At 38.2% G+C, this 18141-nt stretch overlaps 1 protein-coding gene across 1 annotated transcript in view; it reads right to left on the bottom strand.

The window, feature by feature from the left end:
- Positions 1 to 6: 6 nt before the first annotated feature.
- LOC107088994 (neurotrypsin-like) overlaps positions 7 to 18141 on the bottom strand; it is a 42445-nt gene continuing 24310 nt past the window's right edge. Inside the window, exons 3-14 of the mRNA XM_015381497.1 lie at positions 15242 to 15484; positions 13950 to 14088; positions 12722 to 12900; positions 12393 to 12540; positions 7107 to 7285; positions 6438 to 6579; positions 5680 to 5900; positions 4186 to 4327; positions 3825 to 4097; positions 3115 to 3237; positions 2760 to 3031; positions 7 to 1409 (exon numbers count right to left, since the gene is read on the bottom strand). Coding sequence (XP_015236983.1) covers positions 886 to 1409; positions 2760 to 3031; positions 3115 to 3237; positions 3825 to 4097; positions 4186 to 4327; positions 5680 to 5900; positions 6438 to 6579; positions 7107 to 7285; positions 12393 to 12540; positions 12722 to 12900; positions 13950 to 14088; positions 15242 to 15484 — 2585 coding nt within the window. The 3' untranslated portion in view covers positions 7 to 885. The remainder of the gene's footprint in view (positions 1410 to 2759; positions 3032 to 3114; positions 3238 to 3824; positions 4098 to 4185; positions 4328 to 5679; positions 5901 to 6437; positions 6580 to 7106; positions 7286 to 12392; positions 12541 to 12721; positions 12901 to 13949; positions 14089 to 15241; positions 15485 to 18141) is intronic.

Below are 18141 nucleotides of genomic sequence, written 5' to 3'. Positions count from 1 at the left end.
AAAGAGGAGCGACCTGAAGGAAGGAAGGAGGAACAGACTAAGGAATTATAAAAAGAAGGGAGGAAAAATAAAGGATGAAAGGAGGAGAGATAAGAATAAAAGAATGAAGTATGGGACATATATTTCCTTTTCCTATTTTATTCTTATTCTTATGCGGACCTACAAAATAACTTGATGAATCAGCAGACTCCAGCTTCCTCTGGATGTAACCTACTGCCTCACAGGTTGGGAAAAAGTTTTCCCCTGTGGTGGATAAACTAACTAATAGTAGCTTTTATATTAAAACACAAGCTTCCCTCACTGAAATACTAAAAACAGGTACTAAGTGAGAACATGATGCAGGTCAGTAGCCATTAGTTGAGCAACACATACTAAAGCAGTGGTATGGTCCTGAGTTAAGAGCTAAATTACCTACAGCACTTTGACTTTTAACTTTGTAAGACAACACCCTGAAGAAATGAGCCCTGTTTGAAAAGTGAACTGATATGAAGTTTTATATAAAAGCTAATCCAGGAGGAGCACGGCCTGCTGTAGGAGTTTATCTAAGCCACTCATCTGAGAGGTTTTCACACAGATTGCCTTAATATTAGAGGATCTGTTTGTGGGAATTTCACTTTCCTAATGACCCACACAGAGGAAAACTAAAGTTAGTGTGAAGTTAGATTAGCATAGATTAATATGTGACCAAGTTCAGTATGTCGCTCAGATAGTATTTGTCCTTTGATTACATGCTGCTCGGATTTGGCCCTGATGATTATCATGCTTTTTAATCAGGATTATCCCATACATCATATCAATTTCTGCGTCTTCATATCTCAGATCCAAAACGCTTCAATAACGAAGGTGGTCACATGGCACAGGTGGTAGCCAATGGCATGGCTTTAATCAGACCTCAATCTGTGTGTTTTTGTCTGCATCCTCTGTGTAAAACATGTGTGTGCTCTTGAAGCTGGCCTGCTGATGATTGTGTGTGTGAGCGTGTGTGTGTTTGTGTGGGAGCTCCCGGTGTGTCTCAGAGTGTTCGTCATGTGTGTGTGACATGTCATCATCAGAATGCGTGGGATCGTTTTGTTTCGCTGCAGGTGCACGCGCCTCCTCTGGATGACCGTGTGTGTCGATGACTTCATTGATCCAGCTTCTGAAGCGGCTCACCCGGGTATACAGCGCAGGGGAGGCCGGGTCAGAGCAGCTATAGCCTCCGGCGACAATCCCAGCGACGACCCATCGGCCCGACTCCTCCTGGCACAGCAGCCCTCCTCCCGAGTTGCCCTGGCAACCATCCCCGTGAATGAGGCTTGTGTCTGGGGGGCTGCCGGCGCACAGCGTGCCATGACTGGAGAAGCTGTTGCCGAAGCGCTTCTTACACTGCCAAGACGACATCAGAGGGACCCAGGAAGCAAGGACAGAGTCTGGGAGAAGACAAACGCAGGACATCAGAGGAATAAAGAAAACACTAAACATTCCTTCCTAAATGTCCTGACCTGCACTGAGGATGGCGTTCCTCGCTGCTCAACAAGGAATGTGACAGCTTTAAAATGGATTCATGATTGCTAATAGGGCAAGGCTCTCCTTCTGGGACCCCCTCAACTCATTAAAATACAGAAAATGATCAGAGAATCTGGGTGAAGGAGAACATACAGTACCACACAAAGAACAACCTATGCTTCTTTTGCACTGGTACTGGCTTTTTTTTCTCTGCTCGTACTTTATCCTGAGCAGGGATGAAAAAAGCCTGTGCTTATACTAATAAAACAGAAATGGAAAGTTGGAAAATTGATGTGGCAGAGTAGGTTTGCCCAACCGGAGCCAATGGAAAAAGGTCCAATAGTGTCCTTATTCTTAGCAGCAAGCAGCAGGTATCTGCTTGGCACGCATCAATGGTCATGCCCTGCGGACTCTGTGTGCTAAGAATCAATAAAACTTGTATTCAGTGCCAAACCAACCAAGTGAAGATGTATATTTCTATTTATTTTGGTGTGAGTGCTTTCCTTTCTGAAAGCGCTCTGGGCAACTGCACTTATGGTCCATATCAAAAATATCTTCAATACATAAATGTTTACATACACCCAATGAAAATAAAGATTTTTTTCATAATTAATTTATTTTCTTTCCTAAAATACAGTAACATTAAAACTCGTTATTTTCCTATTTTATTGGTAATTGTTTTTTGTTTTATTCTTTAAGATCAAATAATCATCTGTCTTTAATTCTATGATGGGGTAAATACAAACTTATAAACTATATAAAATGAACAGTGAGACTGACTGAGACTGATTATCTATTTATGGTTAAAAGCCATTAAGTAATAATAAGTCAAAACCTTTTAGTTTTATAATTCAACCACCAGATGGCGCCACAGGGACACCACCAGAGGCACACTTAAAAAGGAAAAGAAAAAAATGGTCACTTGGGTTATTTTCTTAGATGTGGCTATTTTAAATGAATTGATTTATCATTCTGATGTTGATTAAATATTTGTAAGCTATCACTATTAGTAGCAGCAGTAGTATATATATTTTTTTGTCTTAGTTATAGGTAATTAGAAAACAATCAATACAATTTTGAGAAACATTATGCTGTAGAGACTTATACAATATTAAAACCTATAAAATATAAAAAAAGGACTATTTTAATTTTAATGAGTTTTACTATTGAATCTTAATAAAAGGGAAACTCTCGGAGATGGAATATATACTTCAAGGTAACAGATGTTTAGGCTTTGTTTGAGTTTAATGATAAAAGGGAGAAAAACCACAAACCTGGTCCAGTCCAGCTTGTGGTAACCATGACAACACATGATGATGATGCAGTCTTCACCCCTGTTGCAGAGTCAGCAGCAGGTAGACAGGCTGCATTTGTGTCTGCCTCGAACGTCACACAGTGGCCCTTGGCGCTGGGAAGCTTGAGCATGGCTATGTCATGGCCTCCGCTCTGGCCCTTGAACTTCCTGTGAACCACCACCTGTTCCAGTTTGAGAGTCTGCTCCGACGCCCCGACGCGTACCGCATATGTGGACGGGTCACTGCCAAACCTGCAGCACAGACATGGAGGAAGCTTTAGGGGGAAAAAAAGAGGAGGATGGTACCTGCTGCAGAGGACAAATAAAGCTTTTACCTGGTGAGACAGGAGGCAGACGTCAGCGCCCAGCAGGGGCTGATCAGAGTCCCGCTGCAGACAGGGCCGCCAACTGCTTCTTGAGACTGAAGCCACACAGACACCTGCCAGGGCCAAGTCGTCCTAGGAGCAAAGAAATATATATATTTGTCATTTGTACTTGTGGTTTTAAAAGGATGTATCTGATCACCTTTATCCTGTAGTGTCACGTCCCACATCAGCTTCACATCTGACCCATATGCTCACTCTGTTTAATCCCTCTGTATTAAAATAATTGTAAACCAAAACCTCATTAATTAAACCCAGTGTGTTTACAGGTAATTACAACTCTGCAGCTTTAGAAATGAGCAGATATGAATTGTTTTAATATTTTTTATTAAATCTCCTTTTAATTGTTTTATTGTTGTAAAAAGGTTTAGAAGTAAACCTGTTAAAAACAATAATTTAAGGGTTAACTGTACTTTAATATCATCAGTTGGCATTTATCTATATATAGTGCTTATTTCTGTGTTCTTTTTTCCAAATAGCTTCTTAAAATAACTTTCCCTTCGATCTCTCTCCCAGTAATTTTCTACTCAATGCCAAAACAAAGAAGCATCAGAGATGGAATAGTGAAGCTGAACTACCTTTTTTCACCACTAGATGGAGCTATAGTGACACTGGAACCTTGGTCATGTGTTTTTGTACCTTTGTTCAGCATCAATGCTCACCTGATTGTGTTCCCCTGTCCTTGATTTTCTTGCTTCCAGTCATCCTCCACCAGCTTCCTCAACCCACAGCTCTCCTCCTGAGTCTTTACAGTCGCCTCCCGCGGCGTAACGTCACACTTCACACCTGCGTCCTGCCTGTGCCTGCAGCCCTGGATGTTCAGGCCAAGTGAAGGGCACTCTCCTAGGAACTCCTCCTTCCCTGTGCACCTCACCTGATCCAGGTGGATGGGCCCTTTCCCCTGACCGAACCCTCTGGCTGCTACCGCTCCACCACTGAGAGACACAGATATCGGCGGCATGTTTGTTATTTCTGCAGTTTTATTAGAATCCAAAATGTATGATGTTTTCTATAAACACAAACCTGTGTCCAAGTTGTCTGCAGACCACTGCGGCATTGAGGTCATTCCATCCTGAGTCACAGATACTTCCCCAGTCTCCATGGAGATACACCTCGACGCGACCTTCCTTCCTGCTGCTGCCACCCACGAGACGCACCAGGGGTCCTGGCAGGAGAGAAATAAACTCTTATTTGTATTCATATTCATGCCTGTTCTTCTGCAGGGCCCAGACTGTTGGGATGTTCTGATCTACTTGTCCGTTGACGGAGTTAAATGTCATCTGGTACCTCTGCACTGGAAAGCTATTCTCATTTTAATGACCTGAATGTGTTGACACAGAGTAAACAAAGCTGTTATTTCTCTACAGCTCACAGCGCTTTGGGATGCATCTGAAACAAAGAAGGGTGGCGACATCGAGAAAATATAAAATAACACTCAATGCCCATTATAAGTATTAAAACTCCTATAATTGTTTACATTTTGAAGATGAAGATGTGAGCCTGGTGGCATGAGTTAAAAAAGTGACAATTTCAGTGCCTCAATTATTCTATGGCTTCTTTATTTGTCACTCAGCCTGTGAAATATCTGTGTCATAACAACCCGTCCAAGACAAGACAAAACACAGACAATATACACAGTGTCGGAGACCTTACTGCCATTAAACGTACTGCCCATAAATTAGTTAACAAGAAAAGAGAAAAGGATCACAATGGGTAAGAGGAGAAATAAAATAAAAATCATATTTCCCATTTTATCCTCAGCAGGATACAGTCTGATATTGCAAAAAAAAAAAAACCTCAGCACAAAGAAACAAGAGGTACAAAACAACATCTTGCAGAGAGAACAGTGAGTCGGTACAAGGGGTGTGCATTTTTGTATCTGTGTTCCTGTTTTAGAGGAAGAGTGAGGATCAGTTTCAGTTTTTACTCTGAGGAGGGAGGACATTTTTCCAAATTATCTTTATTTTTGTAGGTTTAGGGCTAAGGTGTCAATTGGGTTAGGTTTAGGGTGAGATATGCATTGGTAATGGTAAGATTAAGGGTTGTTTTTAGGGTTAGACCTTTGAAAGGGTTGAAAATGACTGAAAATCAATGTAAGTCAATGGGAGGCAACACTTGGTCCTTACTACCTGGAGCAAAATGAGAGTGCATGAGCATGCATGTGTGTGTTTGCTTGTGAGTGTGTGCAAATTAAGTTAATGAAGCACTGTCGCCATGGCTAACGTCCTTGATAGTGCTAAATAGTGATGAGCGTTCATTGACCGGCCGCACATGGAGCAGGTTTACAGATGTCCTCAGGGAGGGGAGGGGGCAAAGGGAGCAGAGAATAATGTTTACTGAATATCCAGGAGAAGCTGAATAGAGTCCGCCTCAGAGGGCCGGACAGTGGAGCCAGGTTTAATTCAACTTCAGAAAAATTTAAAAATGTATAAAAAAGTTTTAAGATTTGAAAAATATATCCCCTCTTGGTTTTGACCTGAGTGTAATTTATTCTACTTATTTGTTGCCATGGGTTACCTGTTGAAGGTGCGATAACAGGAACCTCGTTGGTCTCCTGGCTGGATCTCCCTCTGCAGCGAATGCCCACGTCCTCACTGTGGGAGCAGTCGGTCCGACCCCAGATCCCATGCTGACAGTCCAGCAGGGACGTCTCGGATCCCTCGCAGTGGACATCGTCCAGCAGGATGAGACCAGCACCCTCCCCGAACATCCCATCTGCTACCACCTCAGCGTGACCCCTAAAAAAAGTCATTATAGAGAGGATTTATTTTATGTTGCCTCCGACAAGGAGTTTGGGTGTTTTTCTGTCTGTGTACATGATAACCTGAAAAGTTATGGACAGATTTTAATTAGATTTTATTATACGAGGGAGCAATCCATGTTCTAGATCATAATCTGGATACAGAATTTTTTAAAGATTCTCTAACATAGATAGGGATATTTGATGGAAGTAGCAGTTCCCCACTAAACCAGAGGGTTGCAGCAGTAACAATTAACAGCCTCAGCATCTGACTCAAAAAGTCTGACTCAAAAACACAAGAAAAGGTGATGTTGTTAGTTTGTTAGCAGGATCAAATGAAAACCGACTGCTTGTCGGATGTCTGTGCCTCTGCAAAGTGTGCTTTTTCCAGTATTTAAATTTTTCTATCATCAGTAAGATCTGGAAAACTGACTGCAACAAGACACCTATATTCAGCTTTGAAAAACCACTAATTACAACTACAGAAAATTTGCATAATGTTGGAAAATGTAAACGGTAGGAATGGTAGGTCCACCTGTATCCCAGCTGTCTGCAGACCACCTCTGCATGCTGCTGTCTCCAGTTGTCGTCACACACCGTCCCCCAGTCACCGTTGTGAAACACTTCCACCCGTCCCTCCCAGGGGGTGTCTCCTCCAACCAGACGCACCACGCCATCTGCAACATCGTCAGAAAATCCTCACTGTAGCCACGTGGTGACATTCTTGTTTATAAACACAACCGTTCTCATTAATTTTTAAAATCCTGATCAATTATTGAGCTCCTTTTTTAGTTCCATGATGTGATCCGTTTCCTCTTGGCATCTGCTCGCCTCAGACAGGATGCGGCTGCCTCACACAGTATTGATTTATTGATGCTCAGGAGGTATAAATAGCTTCTCTCTGTGTTTGCAAGATAAGAGTGTGTTTGTTTATCTGTGCGCTGTTGGGTTATTATATGGGTTTTTGCCCAGGGAGGCATTAGAATAGGGGCATACTGGGTGTAGTGTCAGCTCTACATCAGAAACAATATTAGTTAGACACACATCTTATTTGCCTTTTATGCATCTGCAGTTAGTCTGGCCTCCCAAGAGATCTGAAAAAGTGAAGTATTCTCAACCTTTGCTCAGTGAGGCGTTTGCAGAAGGAGGGGCTTACCTAGGAAACCAAATGATACAAGAACACATTGTGTGAGTGAGTTATAACCTGTGTAAGGGCTGCAGGAGACTCCAGCATCCTCCATGTGGTCACAGTTGTGCTGCTCCCAGTCACCGTGAGGGCACTGATCCAGGAACAGCTCGTTTCCCGAGCATTTCACCGCATCGAGCAGGATGGGACCTGAGCCCTGCCCAAAGTGAGCCCACGACCAGGCCTTCGCCACGCCACTGAAACAAACGTAAAACACACATGTTTCCAAACTGAGCTTAAAAGCATCTTAAATAAAGTCATTTAAGAAAATATGTATTGAACATTTTTGGCATCACTTAAATATGAAGCTTTTGTTCAGTTTTTTTTTAAATCTGCCATAACGTAATTAGACAAAATGCAAAGTAACTTAAAAGTGTCCCAACTATAAAAAGAACATTCTGTACACACAACCATTGCTGAATAGAAAATAGATACAAGATGGCTTCTAGTTTATGTGGTCATGATTTATAGATGGAGAAGTGCTACTGTATAAAAGTGCTGCTGTTTTTTGTGGTCTCAGTTTTGTTGGTGTCACACTGACGTCAAACCTAAAGAAAACCTGCGGGTGAAATAAAGCACAACGAAGCAGCAAAAATAAGAGGCTAAAGGAGACTAAACCAAACATGTCGGTGTTATTATTCATATTGTTATAGAAATATAGTGAAGGAAGGAATTGTATGTCTACTTTATGTGGCATTTCAGTTAATATTGACACATATTTTTATTTTGTTTCCCATCTATCGTTTGTTAAACATAAAGGGCAGAGAAAGAGTTAACCTGTATACAGATTCTCCATCCTGAGTTGTGGGTCTAGAAACTTTAAAACGTTGTACTTCTGCCTTTGCATCTATAGTGTAAGCTGTTGTCCAGTGAGGATTTTCAGAAGCCTGGTGACATGAAACATGTTTGACACAATAAAGAAAATAAACAACCGTTTACTTTGTTTGCTGGTTGTCTTATGTGCCTGCGTTCAGAAGTGTGAACAGCATCGGGTTATCTTTTATTTAGGAAAGCAAACACAGACGGAGGGCGGTCCCTGTGGTGTGTTCAGGAGTCCAAACCCAGTGTGGGATTCATTTCTCAGATACAACTTGCAGGCTGTTTGACGGCTGGAGCTGTCTCTGATGTTTCTGTGCAAAATGTGAGGAGGAAAGAAAACCTGCACCGACACAAACACGCTAACAGGTGTTTCCCCAGGATTGTTCCTCATCCACGCTGCAACCCTTTGCTCTCAGTTTCTCCTGTCACTCCACATTTCCATCTCACTCTCTTCAACCCAATCACTTAGCTTTTATAGAGACGTTTCTTTTTGTGCTTTAAGAGGAAAAGATGCAGATTTAAATCTTATTTATATTGGTGATAAGTTTTTTCTAATATCAAAAAGAGGAAGCATTTAGAACATGTATCACTTTAAAATTAAAACTCGATCGATTCTATACCCCAAAGTTAATAGTTAATTAATAGTTTAAGGAAATAAATATAAAGGGTTTTACTTTTTTCAGGGATAAAAATAATCTTAAAAAAAGATTGATTAAAGGTTGAGTTCTTTCTTTGTTAACCATGCTTTAGAAAAAAAAAAGCATTGGTAAAAGACCCAAATATTGATATATACAAGTAAAACTAGTAAAATCATTCATATCCGTTTTACTTCTTTTATGTATTTTAGTGTCATTATATTGAATTGATCAAAGCAATGCAGAGCATAATTGGAAAATCGTACCTTTAGTGTTACTTTCTAAAACAGCCTCTTGGCAGAAATGTTTTCCCCTGTGTTCTAAAAAATAGTTGAAACTAGGTTCATTTGGATAGAGAACTTGTTTGAGCAAAACTTTTGCAGTTTAAGCACAGATTTGCCACATGAAGCAGCTATCGGGTTGTTTTTCTGGTTTAAGGTCAAACAACTGCCCTCATCTCAGGCCAGTAGGACAACTAGGGCGCCCTAAGAGCAACTAAAAAAAAACAAAACAAAAAAAACTTTTTTGCATGTTCCCTCATTTTTATATGATCACTGTAAAAAAAAAAATATTGTAAAATTGTGTTGTTTTACATTAATCCAACTGTGATCATGTGAAAATTCTTACTGAATACTTACATGTACAAATTATGATCGCAAATAAGAATATCTTTAAGGAAAATGAAAAGAAATCACAAGATTAATCCTGGAGATTTGGTTTAAAACAATAAGAAAATGTAAGATAGAGGAAGTAGTTAGACTATTTAGCTGGTTGGTCTATGACCCCAATTTTAAACCAGGTAGAATGATTTCTAAATTTAAAGATGGACAACTAAAGGATTAAACATTATAAACACATTTCTCAAGAAAGTCCAAATTTTAGGATTCCAAACTCTGCAGAGGGAGTTTGATTTGAAAAATCAAGATTTTTACTTGTTGCTTCAGCTACAGGAGTACTACTTAAAAGAAATATGCCCCGATCTCCCAGGTGAAATGAACATTATTGCACAAATATTAAGCGATGCATATAAAAACAAAAGTAATAAAGAGGTATCAACACTATATAAAGGATTAATAGTTAATAGGAAAACCTCAACGCCATATATTAGGGACAAATGGGTAAATGATCTACAGGAGGACATAAGTGAAGACATGTGGAACACTATCTGTAAGAGGCGGGTTACCATCATTAGTTCTAGGAATTGGAAAATTTACTGTTGGAAAAATTTGCCAGGTTTTTTTTTGAACAAAAACAAAAAAAGGCATATCTTCTGGCAGTGCTGCAACTTGTCCCAATTTTGGGAAGATGTTGCCAAAGGAATTGATAAGATACTGGGGTACACAACCCCAAGAACAACACTGACATTATATTTTAGTTATGTACTGTAAAGGAAGCAGAGATTCAGAAAAAGGATCTTTACTTATATAAAATTCAAATAAAAGGCCATCACATGCAAATGGTACAAACTAGAACCCCCAAAAGTCAAAAACTGGAACGACATCATAGAAGAAATTCAAAGCATGGAAAGACTCACTTTTATAATAAGGTTACAACAAGCAAAATGTAAAGGTCTTTAGGAAAAAAAAAGGATAATGTATATTAATGATCACTGACCACCTGTTCTCTGTAAATTGTTCTGTTTTATACTTTTTGTTCCTTTTAAAAATAATAAAATACAAGTAAAAAAAAACGAATTCCTACTTAAACTTGCAAAGAGTTTAAGTATATTTCTTAATTTGCTCTTGGAGGCCAGCCTGATGCAAATATGTGGAGGAACCAGTGGAAACTTCTGAGACTAGCTCATCTATTAAGACCAGCCTAGTAGTGATGGGACCATGTTGGCTACAGGGATTGAAAACCTTCCATTACTCCCTACAGCACAGATGACCCCATTTAAACTGCTCACCTCCCTTTCTCAAAATGAGATCTATGATCAACCTACCAAAATCTTTAAATAGCTTTATAGATAGCGTGAACTCTCCCTGTGATTGTTATGTCTGCGGAGTAGAGATTTTTTATGGCGTAAACAGGTCTGGCAGTGATCAGCTTTAACGACGTCGACCATCAGGTTTTTTATACTGATTTCATAAATGATTTTGCAGCCTGAAGGCCAGGCTTTCTAAGACAGCTTTTAAAGACAGATCGAAGCATTGCAGAAGAACAGAGTAACATAATAAGGTTAAATGTGTGGCAAAAGTTAGCTTTTATTTATAAATAAAGTTTTTGCATAGAGTTACATACATTTATATAGTTTTAAGAACTAATTAATCAGCTTTTTTAACAATTTTTATTTGCTTTCAGCTAACTTTTCATTTACTTAATTTAAGTCTGCTTTTTTACAAATAAAGTAGTTATTTCTTTTTTCCTTACTAATTGTATTTTGTGTTTGCTGTTCTAGCATGCAGATTATTTTTGCACATTTCTGTTGCAGATCCACAACAAAAATAAGTGTTTAATTATTTTTGTGGTTAATTAACTGTATACTAGTTTATTTTATTACTTTTTGTAAAATTAAACAATAAATACATATAAAATATAAAAAAGCACTGCGACGCTGCAGTTAGTCTATAGTAGGTGTGTTAATGATCTAATCCTTTGACTGCTCCTTGCAGCAATCCATAAATTGGCAGAAACAAAGGGACCTTCAATTTAATTTCACTTAGAACCCCATGGAGGTTAGACTCCCACATAGCGCTATCCATCAACTCTGATTAGCTTCATTTTCCACGGTGAAGAAAATCCTCCCCACAGCATGATGCTGCCACCATTGTGTTTCATCATGGGGTGATGGATAACTGGAACTACATGTTCTCCTCCAAACAGTGTTATGCTTGTATTAAACAAGATCCTAATTTAGTCTTATATAATTATAAGTAATTGAATTACTTCATTTAGGGATTGCAGAGCAAATGGGGATAAAATTTAAAGCAATAATTTGATTTTTCTTGATAAAGTATTTTCAAATCAGGACTATTTCAAGGGGTATGGGAAGTACAAGCGGTTGATTTCTTCTACAAGGTTTTGGATGAGAAACTTGTTAAAAAAAAATGTATCAGCTAAAAAGGCTGACAGAGAAGAAACCCTTTTTTTATTCTTTTATTACTAAATGGGTTTCATGTTAGAAAAGTGTAGAAGGATTGAAACCATAAATGTTTCAGATAGGTCCAATAAAACTGTTATGGGAAAATAAATATGAAATTATTTGACTTGTTACAGTTTAATTTCTTTTAAAATACAGATTTAGCTAAGATATTTACAGCAGTTTTGAAAGAAATTAATAAGAAAAATAATAGAAGGAAGGAAACAGATTAAAATTTGATGAACATTGGGAGTAAAAACAATTATTAACAGGACAGATTTTATTTTTCTTTTTTTGTAGTTGCTTTGAAAAAAAAGGTAAAGTTTGTGATAATATTTCCACGTAGTGGCTGATTTAGTAGACATCATGATCTTATCTTTTTCTCTCATAGGCAAATATGCCTAACTTAAATACACAGTAGTCAGTTAGCCTTTATTTAATTAATAATTATCAGAAAAGGATTAAAATTATAATCACTGGTGATTTTTTTAAGGAGAAATAAGATTGAAGGATTTCAAACAGACTTTTGTTGAAGGAATGTGTGTGAAGAGACCATTTATGTGTTAACACATGGATTGTAAATCCACTTATAACATAGGTTTGTGAAATTATGTGTAATAATGTCATCTGCAGATTTTAAAAATTGAATATCTCATCTCTAGATTATTTAGAACTGTTTTTTTTTTAAATTAAAATGCTCTTTGTCATTGGAACCAGCAGATGTGAAATCCATTGACATACGGGTTTAGTCTGGAAGTCATTTTAACCTACCTGAAACCGAGCTGTCTGCACACCACCTCAGCGTCTCTGTCGTCCCATTGGTCGTCACAGATGGAGCCCCACCGGCCTGCATGAAACACCTCCACACGACCTTCAAAGTCTTCCTCACCTCCCACCAAACGGAGAGGAGGGCCGCTACCTGAGAGGACAGCAGCATCTGTCTTTAATCGACTCCTTCACTATAATAGGGACGAGTGATTTATGGCGTCTGTAAACCTAACTTCTTCAGAGTATTAAGAAACGGGGTCACTTGGTGGCTTGGGTGCAATTGGGTAAATATTTAGGTCTGGTTTTATTGACGGTGGAGAAATGACACTGACCTTCAGGTGGTGCACACACTATGGCTGCTTCATTTCCATGGCTGCAGTCACCGGTGACGAACGTCCTGCTTCGACACTTGGTCAGAGCGTCCTCATCTCCACGGCAACCCAGACGCTCATAATGGAAGAGGCCGGAGCCTGAGCCGAACTGGGAGAGCTGCAGCGCAGTGCCGATGTCACTTAAATTAATTCATTAGAGAAAAAAAAAACACTTTTTATCCTCTTCACTTTCATTCAGGGTTGTTTTTTGTTTTGTTTTGTTTTTTTGCAATCCTGAATGTGACTAAATTTAACTAGATTCAGTTTTTGCTATATTGCAAAGTAATTTGGACCAAATTACTTTCATTAGACATGAATCTAAATCATGTCTAAATCATTTGACAGAACATGATTGAATAGTATGTAATTAGATGGTGAAACCGTTTCAAATAAACACAAAAAATTTATTAAAAAACTTTTTAAATAAACTACATCTGAAGTAATTTACAGAGAGTTGAACTAAATCAGGTCGGACTGAGCTGAACAGATATGAATTTAATTTAATTGAGATTTATTTTTCTGATTCTAAATGACCTAATCTAAACTCACTGGAACTGAATGAAAACCAAACTATATTTAATTTGTTAAATTATTGTAACCTGAGGAGATGTCAACATGAATTAAACTTTCAATAAAATCAATCAAGAATCTTTATTATTATCATGGAACTATAAAGACATTTTGAAGAGGCAGGTTTATATAACTTAAATAAACTAAATTTCAAACAAATGAACCCACTAGACGGATTTTACCATGGACAGAACTAAAATGAACTAAAATAAGTTAAGTAGTATTAAGCTGAATTAAGGCTTGATATGTGTGCAGTTTGTATCTCTTTGTTGCCATGTAGCAAGAAGCCCCTCCGTTCAATTCCCTGCCAATAATCTTTCTGCATAGAGGAGTGTACACTGCCTTTTTTACCCAGAAATGCTGGAAATAGGCACCGTCTTCTATGACCCACTTAATAGAACTGAATTTAATTCAACTGACCTAAACTTAAACTGGTATGAAACTAAGCCACCCAACTTTTATGAACTATATCTACAAAACTGAACTGAATCAAAAGTAATGTTGTATTTATATTAATTTATTTCAACAGAATTAAATAAGAAACTGACTTCATCAAACTGAATTGAATTTAACTTTACAGTATCTAATCAAATCATATTGTTAGTTTATGTCCTCCTACCTGAGGCCCAGCTGCCGGCAGATCACACTTGCATCTCTGTCTGTCCAGTGGGAGTTGCAGACTGCCCCCCATTGGCCATTCAGGTAAACTTCAACACGCCCACTGTCAGAGGATGAGCTGCCAACCAGACGAACCGCCCCTGGAAATCACACAGAAGCCGAAATTTATAGCCCTTAGAGGTCGAAATATGCATTTTTTTCCAGTCTGATACCGATCATTTTGACATTAGTTTAACCCAGGATTCATCGGCGGGGTGCCTGCAGGCACCAAGGGGCCCTCAAGGAGCACACAAGGTGCTCTCAGTGTCTTCTGAAAACAACACAAGTATGAAATTTTATTTCATTCTGTTGCTCTTCCTGCACTTGCATTTTTGAAATTTCAAAATTACAATATGTAGAAGAAAATTAGTAATTAAAAGAAACATATTATGCATGACTTTTAGGTGAACGCCGACTCCTCCAGTTCTGAGGTCAGTATCAGCTGCACTTCCAGTAGATCTCAGCCTAAAAAAGGTTGGTGACCCCTGGTATAACCGTCCCCAATATGTGCTGCCGTTATTTTTGTGCCGATTCTTAGAGTCCATAATGCCTTTTCTTCCTCTATTTACATGGTGTAATGATGCAGTGATAATGAATGTTTCTTAAGTCTTAATTTAAACAAAAAATATACTTTTTTTTTTTTTTTTTTTACAAAAAATTAAAAATAAAAAGCAAATGTAGGGAGTGGGAATGCATGCCCTTCATTTGATCTCATGGCATGGCTACTGAATGCAGTAATGAATCTGCAAATTCCAATACAATACATAAAAATGTTCATATGGGCCGGATGATGATTCTCTCTTATAACCTTGCAGTGAAAGTCATTGTAAAAAGCTTTCAGTAAAAAGTACAAATAAAGATCCATCATTATCAAGTTGAGGTAAAATCAGAGGCACTGAAGTAAAGTTTTACATACTCTGCAAAATAACTTGGTATTGACTGAGGCCTAAACTTTGTTAAATATAATTTGATCCGCATGTGTTTTAGTAATTTCTTCTTGGCCAATCTCCAATACATTAGAGAAGAAGACAGTATTATTATACATATCCGAAAAGTAGGGGGATATTTCTTGCAGATAAATGATGCCTAAATGAGTCTGAAACTCAAGGAGAGCTCATGTTGTTCTGCCTGAGTTTGGTTACAAGGTTTTTTCAGTAAAGATGTTTTCCCAGTTCAGCAGCTGTCAAAACATGATGTAAAGCTTCATTACTTTATTTCTTACTGTATGTATATTTTTAGCACATGCTGACATACCTTGGTGACAGTCGCAGTAAGCCCAGCCGATAGCTCCTGAGTTTTGCCGAAAGAAGCACCAGGGATTGGACTCACGGTCCGGGTTCCTGCAGTAGCTGTGGTCTCCCAGCCCGCGGCCCGGGTACTGCATGACATAGTCTGGAAACTCTGTCCACTTCAGACACGGGGCGCCCGAGTCTGTCTGGGACACGGTGCCGTTGTAGTATCCCAACTCAGTAAATCCCTCAGAGCAGGACAGAGGGACTGCCCAGGGAGGAAGAAGAGCAGATAAGGGTAAATATTGAGGAAGAGCAAAGAAGAAAGATGTTCTGGATGAAGTGAGGAGGATTTAGGTCAGCGAGGAGGACAGTGTGAATAAGAAAGATGAGTTCCACTCATCTTCAAATCACATTATCCCCATGTCTGTATTTCATCAGAACATAAAAGCCAGCATGGATGATTCTCTGTCCAGTCCCTCAGCAGGATCCTGCCTGGGGTATTTAACCATACAGATCCACGCTGGGCACAATCAAACCCGCCTTAATTTAACACCAGCTACTTCCGGTAATCTCCTCTGAGAAAGAAATATACAACAGTGAAGCTTAGAGACATGAAGAAGCGAAATTGCTGACATCAAAGTGTAGTAGAATTAGGCCACAAGATGCAGAGCATTCAGCGAGCTTTAGCTAATTAAGAACGGCAGCAGGCCTAATGAAAGGGTTGAAAGCAAACCTAGAGCAGAGCTTAAAACTAGGAGAGGGATAAGCCTGAAACTATAAACCTGGAAAGGTTTATAGATCATTAAAGGACATATAACCAGGTTCACTGTTTTATTTTGCACATCAGGACTTTGATTCCATTTAAAGCCTTTTAGGTCTCAAGATCAGAGAAGATAAACTGGCCCTCTAAGTTTTATCAAACTTTAAAAGAGAATTTAAAAAATACAATTTCTTTGCTCAAGGCATAACATTATGACCACTCAAAGGTGAAGAGAACGCTGATTATCTCTTCATCATGCTGCACGTTACCAGGCTGCATATATTCAGCAGGTAATTAACATTTTATATTTAAAGTTGAAGTAATTTGATCAAAACCTCACTCAAAAGGGTGACCTGTTGATAGAAACAAAGGAATTTGCATTATTTGTAAAGCTATTAGTACTAGTAAAACTATAAGTTCCAGAATCTATTAAAAAATATGTCCTTTTTAGTCAAACGACAGCACAAATAAAACAGCTGCACAGTCTATGTGTATCTGTCAACAGATTTTAGTTTGTTTTGTGGTCACATGCCATCTCCAGGAATTTTAAAGAGTCAGTCCAATCAAATCACACAAACTGACTGACTAAAAAAGTTTTGGATTCAAGGAGATCAAACAGATTGCATTGAATCATTGACTGTGCAAAATTCACTCCTTCTGGATGAGCCAATAGTTGCAGGGGATGGTTGTTTGCATTTTGTGGTTATTTTGCAGGAATCCTTCATGCTGAACAGGCTTTTTTATCTACTTTGAATGGATCTTAGGAAATATCTTCCTATTTCTGTATTTCTTTGAGATAAGCCAAAAAAGATTGTTGTGTTTTTATCAGTCTTCTAACAGGGATATACCACAAATCATTTCCATTAGATTTTATTTCTACAGATAAATCTGTTTAATAACCTGATGGATTATATTGCGTTTGTAGATACTTTGTGATATTCATTCTAGGTTGTTTTTTATCTATGAGCATTTAATTTGCAGTTCTGTTTAGTTATGGCATCATAGAGAAAATATATATTTAGTTTTTCTTTTTTTACATTTCCTTAAGAGAAACTGAAATAATGATAAAAAAAATGGAATGGCAGTATCTGATAGGTGCATCTCGTCTAATTTTATGTACTGTATATAAATGCCAGTGGATGCTCCCTGTGTTTAGATTTCATTTACATGCAAACATCTTCTCAAAACAGGTTTAAATTCAAACGGAAAAGTCCTTACAGCCAGTATCTGGATTTTTACAAAAATAGGATGAAAAGTGTTACAATTTGTGCATCAGGAAATGGCCAATTTGCCTCCTAAAGTATCTCAAAAGCAGCTTATAAAGCATATCTTTTTAATACATTCATTGATAGAAAAGTATCGTTAACAAAAGGAAATATAAAGTCATAACCTGGACGATAATGATGCATTTTTGTGTTTTCAAACCTTGGGGCTTCGAGGGGATTTTTTTCTTTCACTTTGGTTTGCTTTTTCTTTCATTTCACCAGGATTTTATAAAAAAATACATACACATATTCTGCATCCATCCCTTTCGATCTTAAGATCTAAAACTTCATGGTCTTGCATTTTATTCTCCTTCTTTCGTGTTGTACCCTTGAAGAACGTTGGTTCTTCTTCCACCTTAAAGCTTTCAGAGTGGAATTTGGAGGCCAAACAATAATTGAACTACGATTAATAGTGGAGATGTTCCAGCATTAGTGCAACAACCTTATCTCAGCAACACACACAGCTTGGCTATCTAGGAGCTCTATCACTAAAGCCCACCAAACTGTGACACATTCACACACACAAACCCTAAAGGTTTTGACTGAATGCAAAAACCACAAACACAGGCTGTTATGGTTTGAATAAAGAAAACAAAGATATGTGTAAGAGTCAAAACATGTCAGAATGATATTTAGGACTGAAATGATCAATCCGTTGAAATAACTGCCAACTAATTTGTTAATATTTTTCTTACTATTTTTCTTCTTTTTCCTTGATATTTTTTAATAGGGGCAAATTTAAACAATTGAATAGATATGGATCCACTGCTGGATGTTTAGTGATATAAATCACAAGTTTTCATGTAACGGGTGTCACAAAGAAACCTATTTTGAAAAGTGTATATTTTTCAAGATTAGTATTTGTGATTGTGGGTCTATGATTGCTGTGGCATGCAG

The sequence above is a fragment of the Cyprinodon variegatus genome, unplaced genomic scaffold (assembly GCF_000732505.1).
Source record: "Cyprinodon variegatus isolate N-32 unplaced genomic scaffold, C_variegatus-1.0 Scaffold12, whole genome shotgun sequence".
Classification (NCBI taxonomy): Eukaryota; Metazoa; Chordata; class Actinopteri; order Cyprinodontiformes; family Cyprinodontidae; genus Cyprinodon; species Cyprinodon variegatus.
This window is presented reverse-complemented; position numbering and strand designations above follow the sequence as displayed.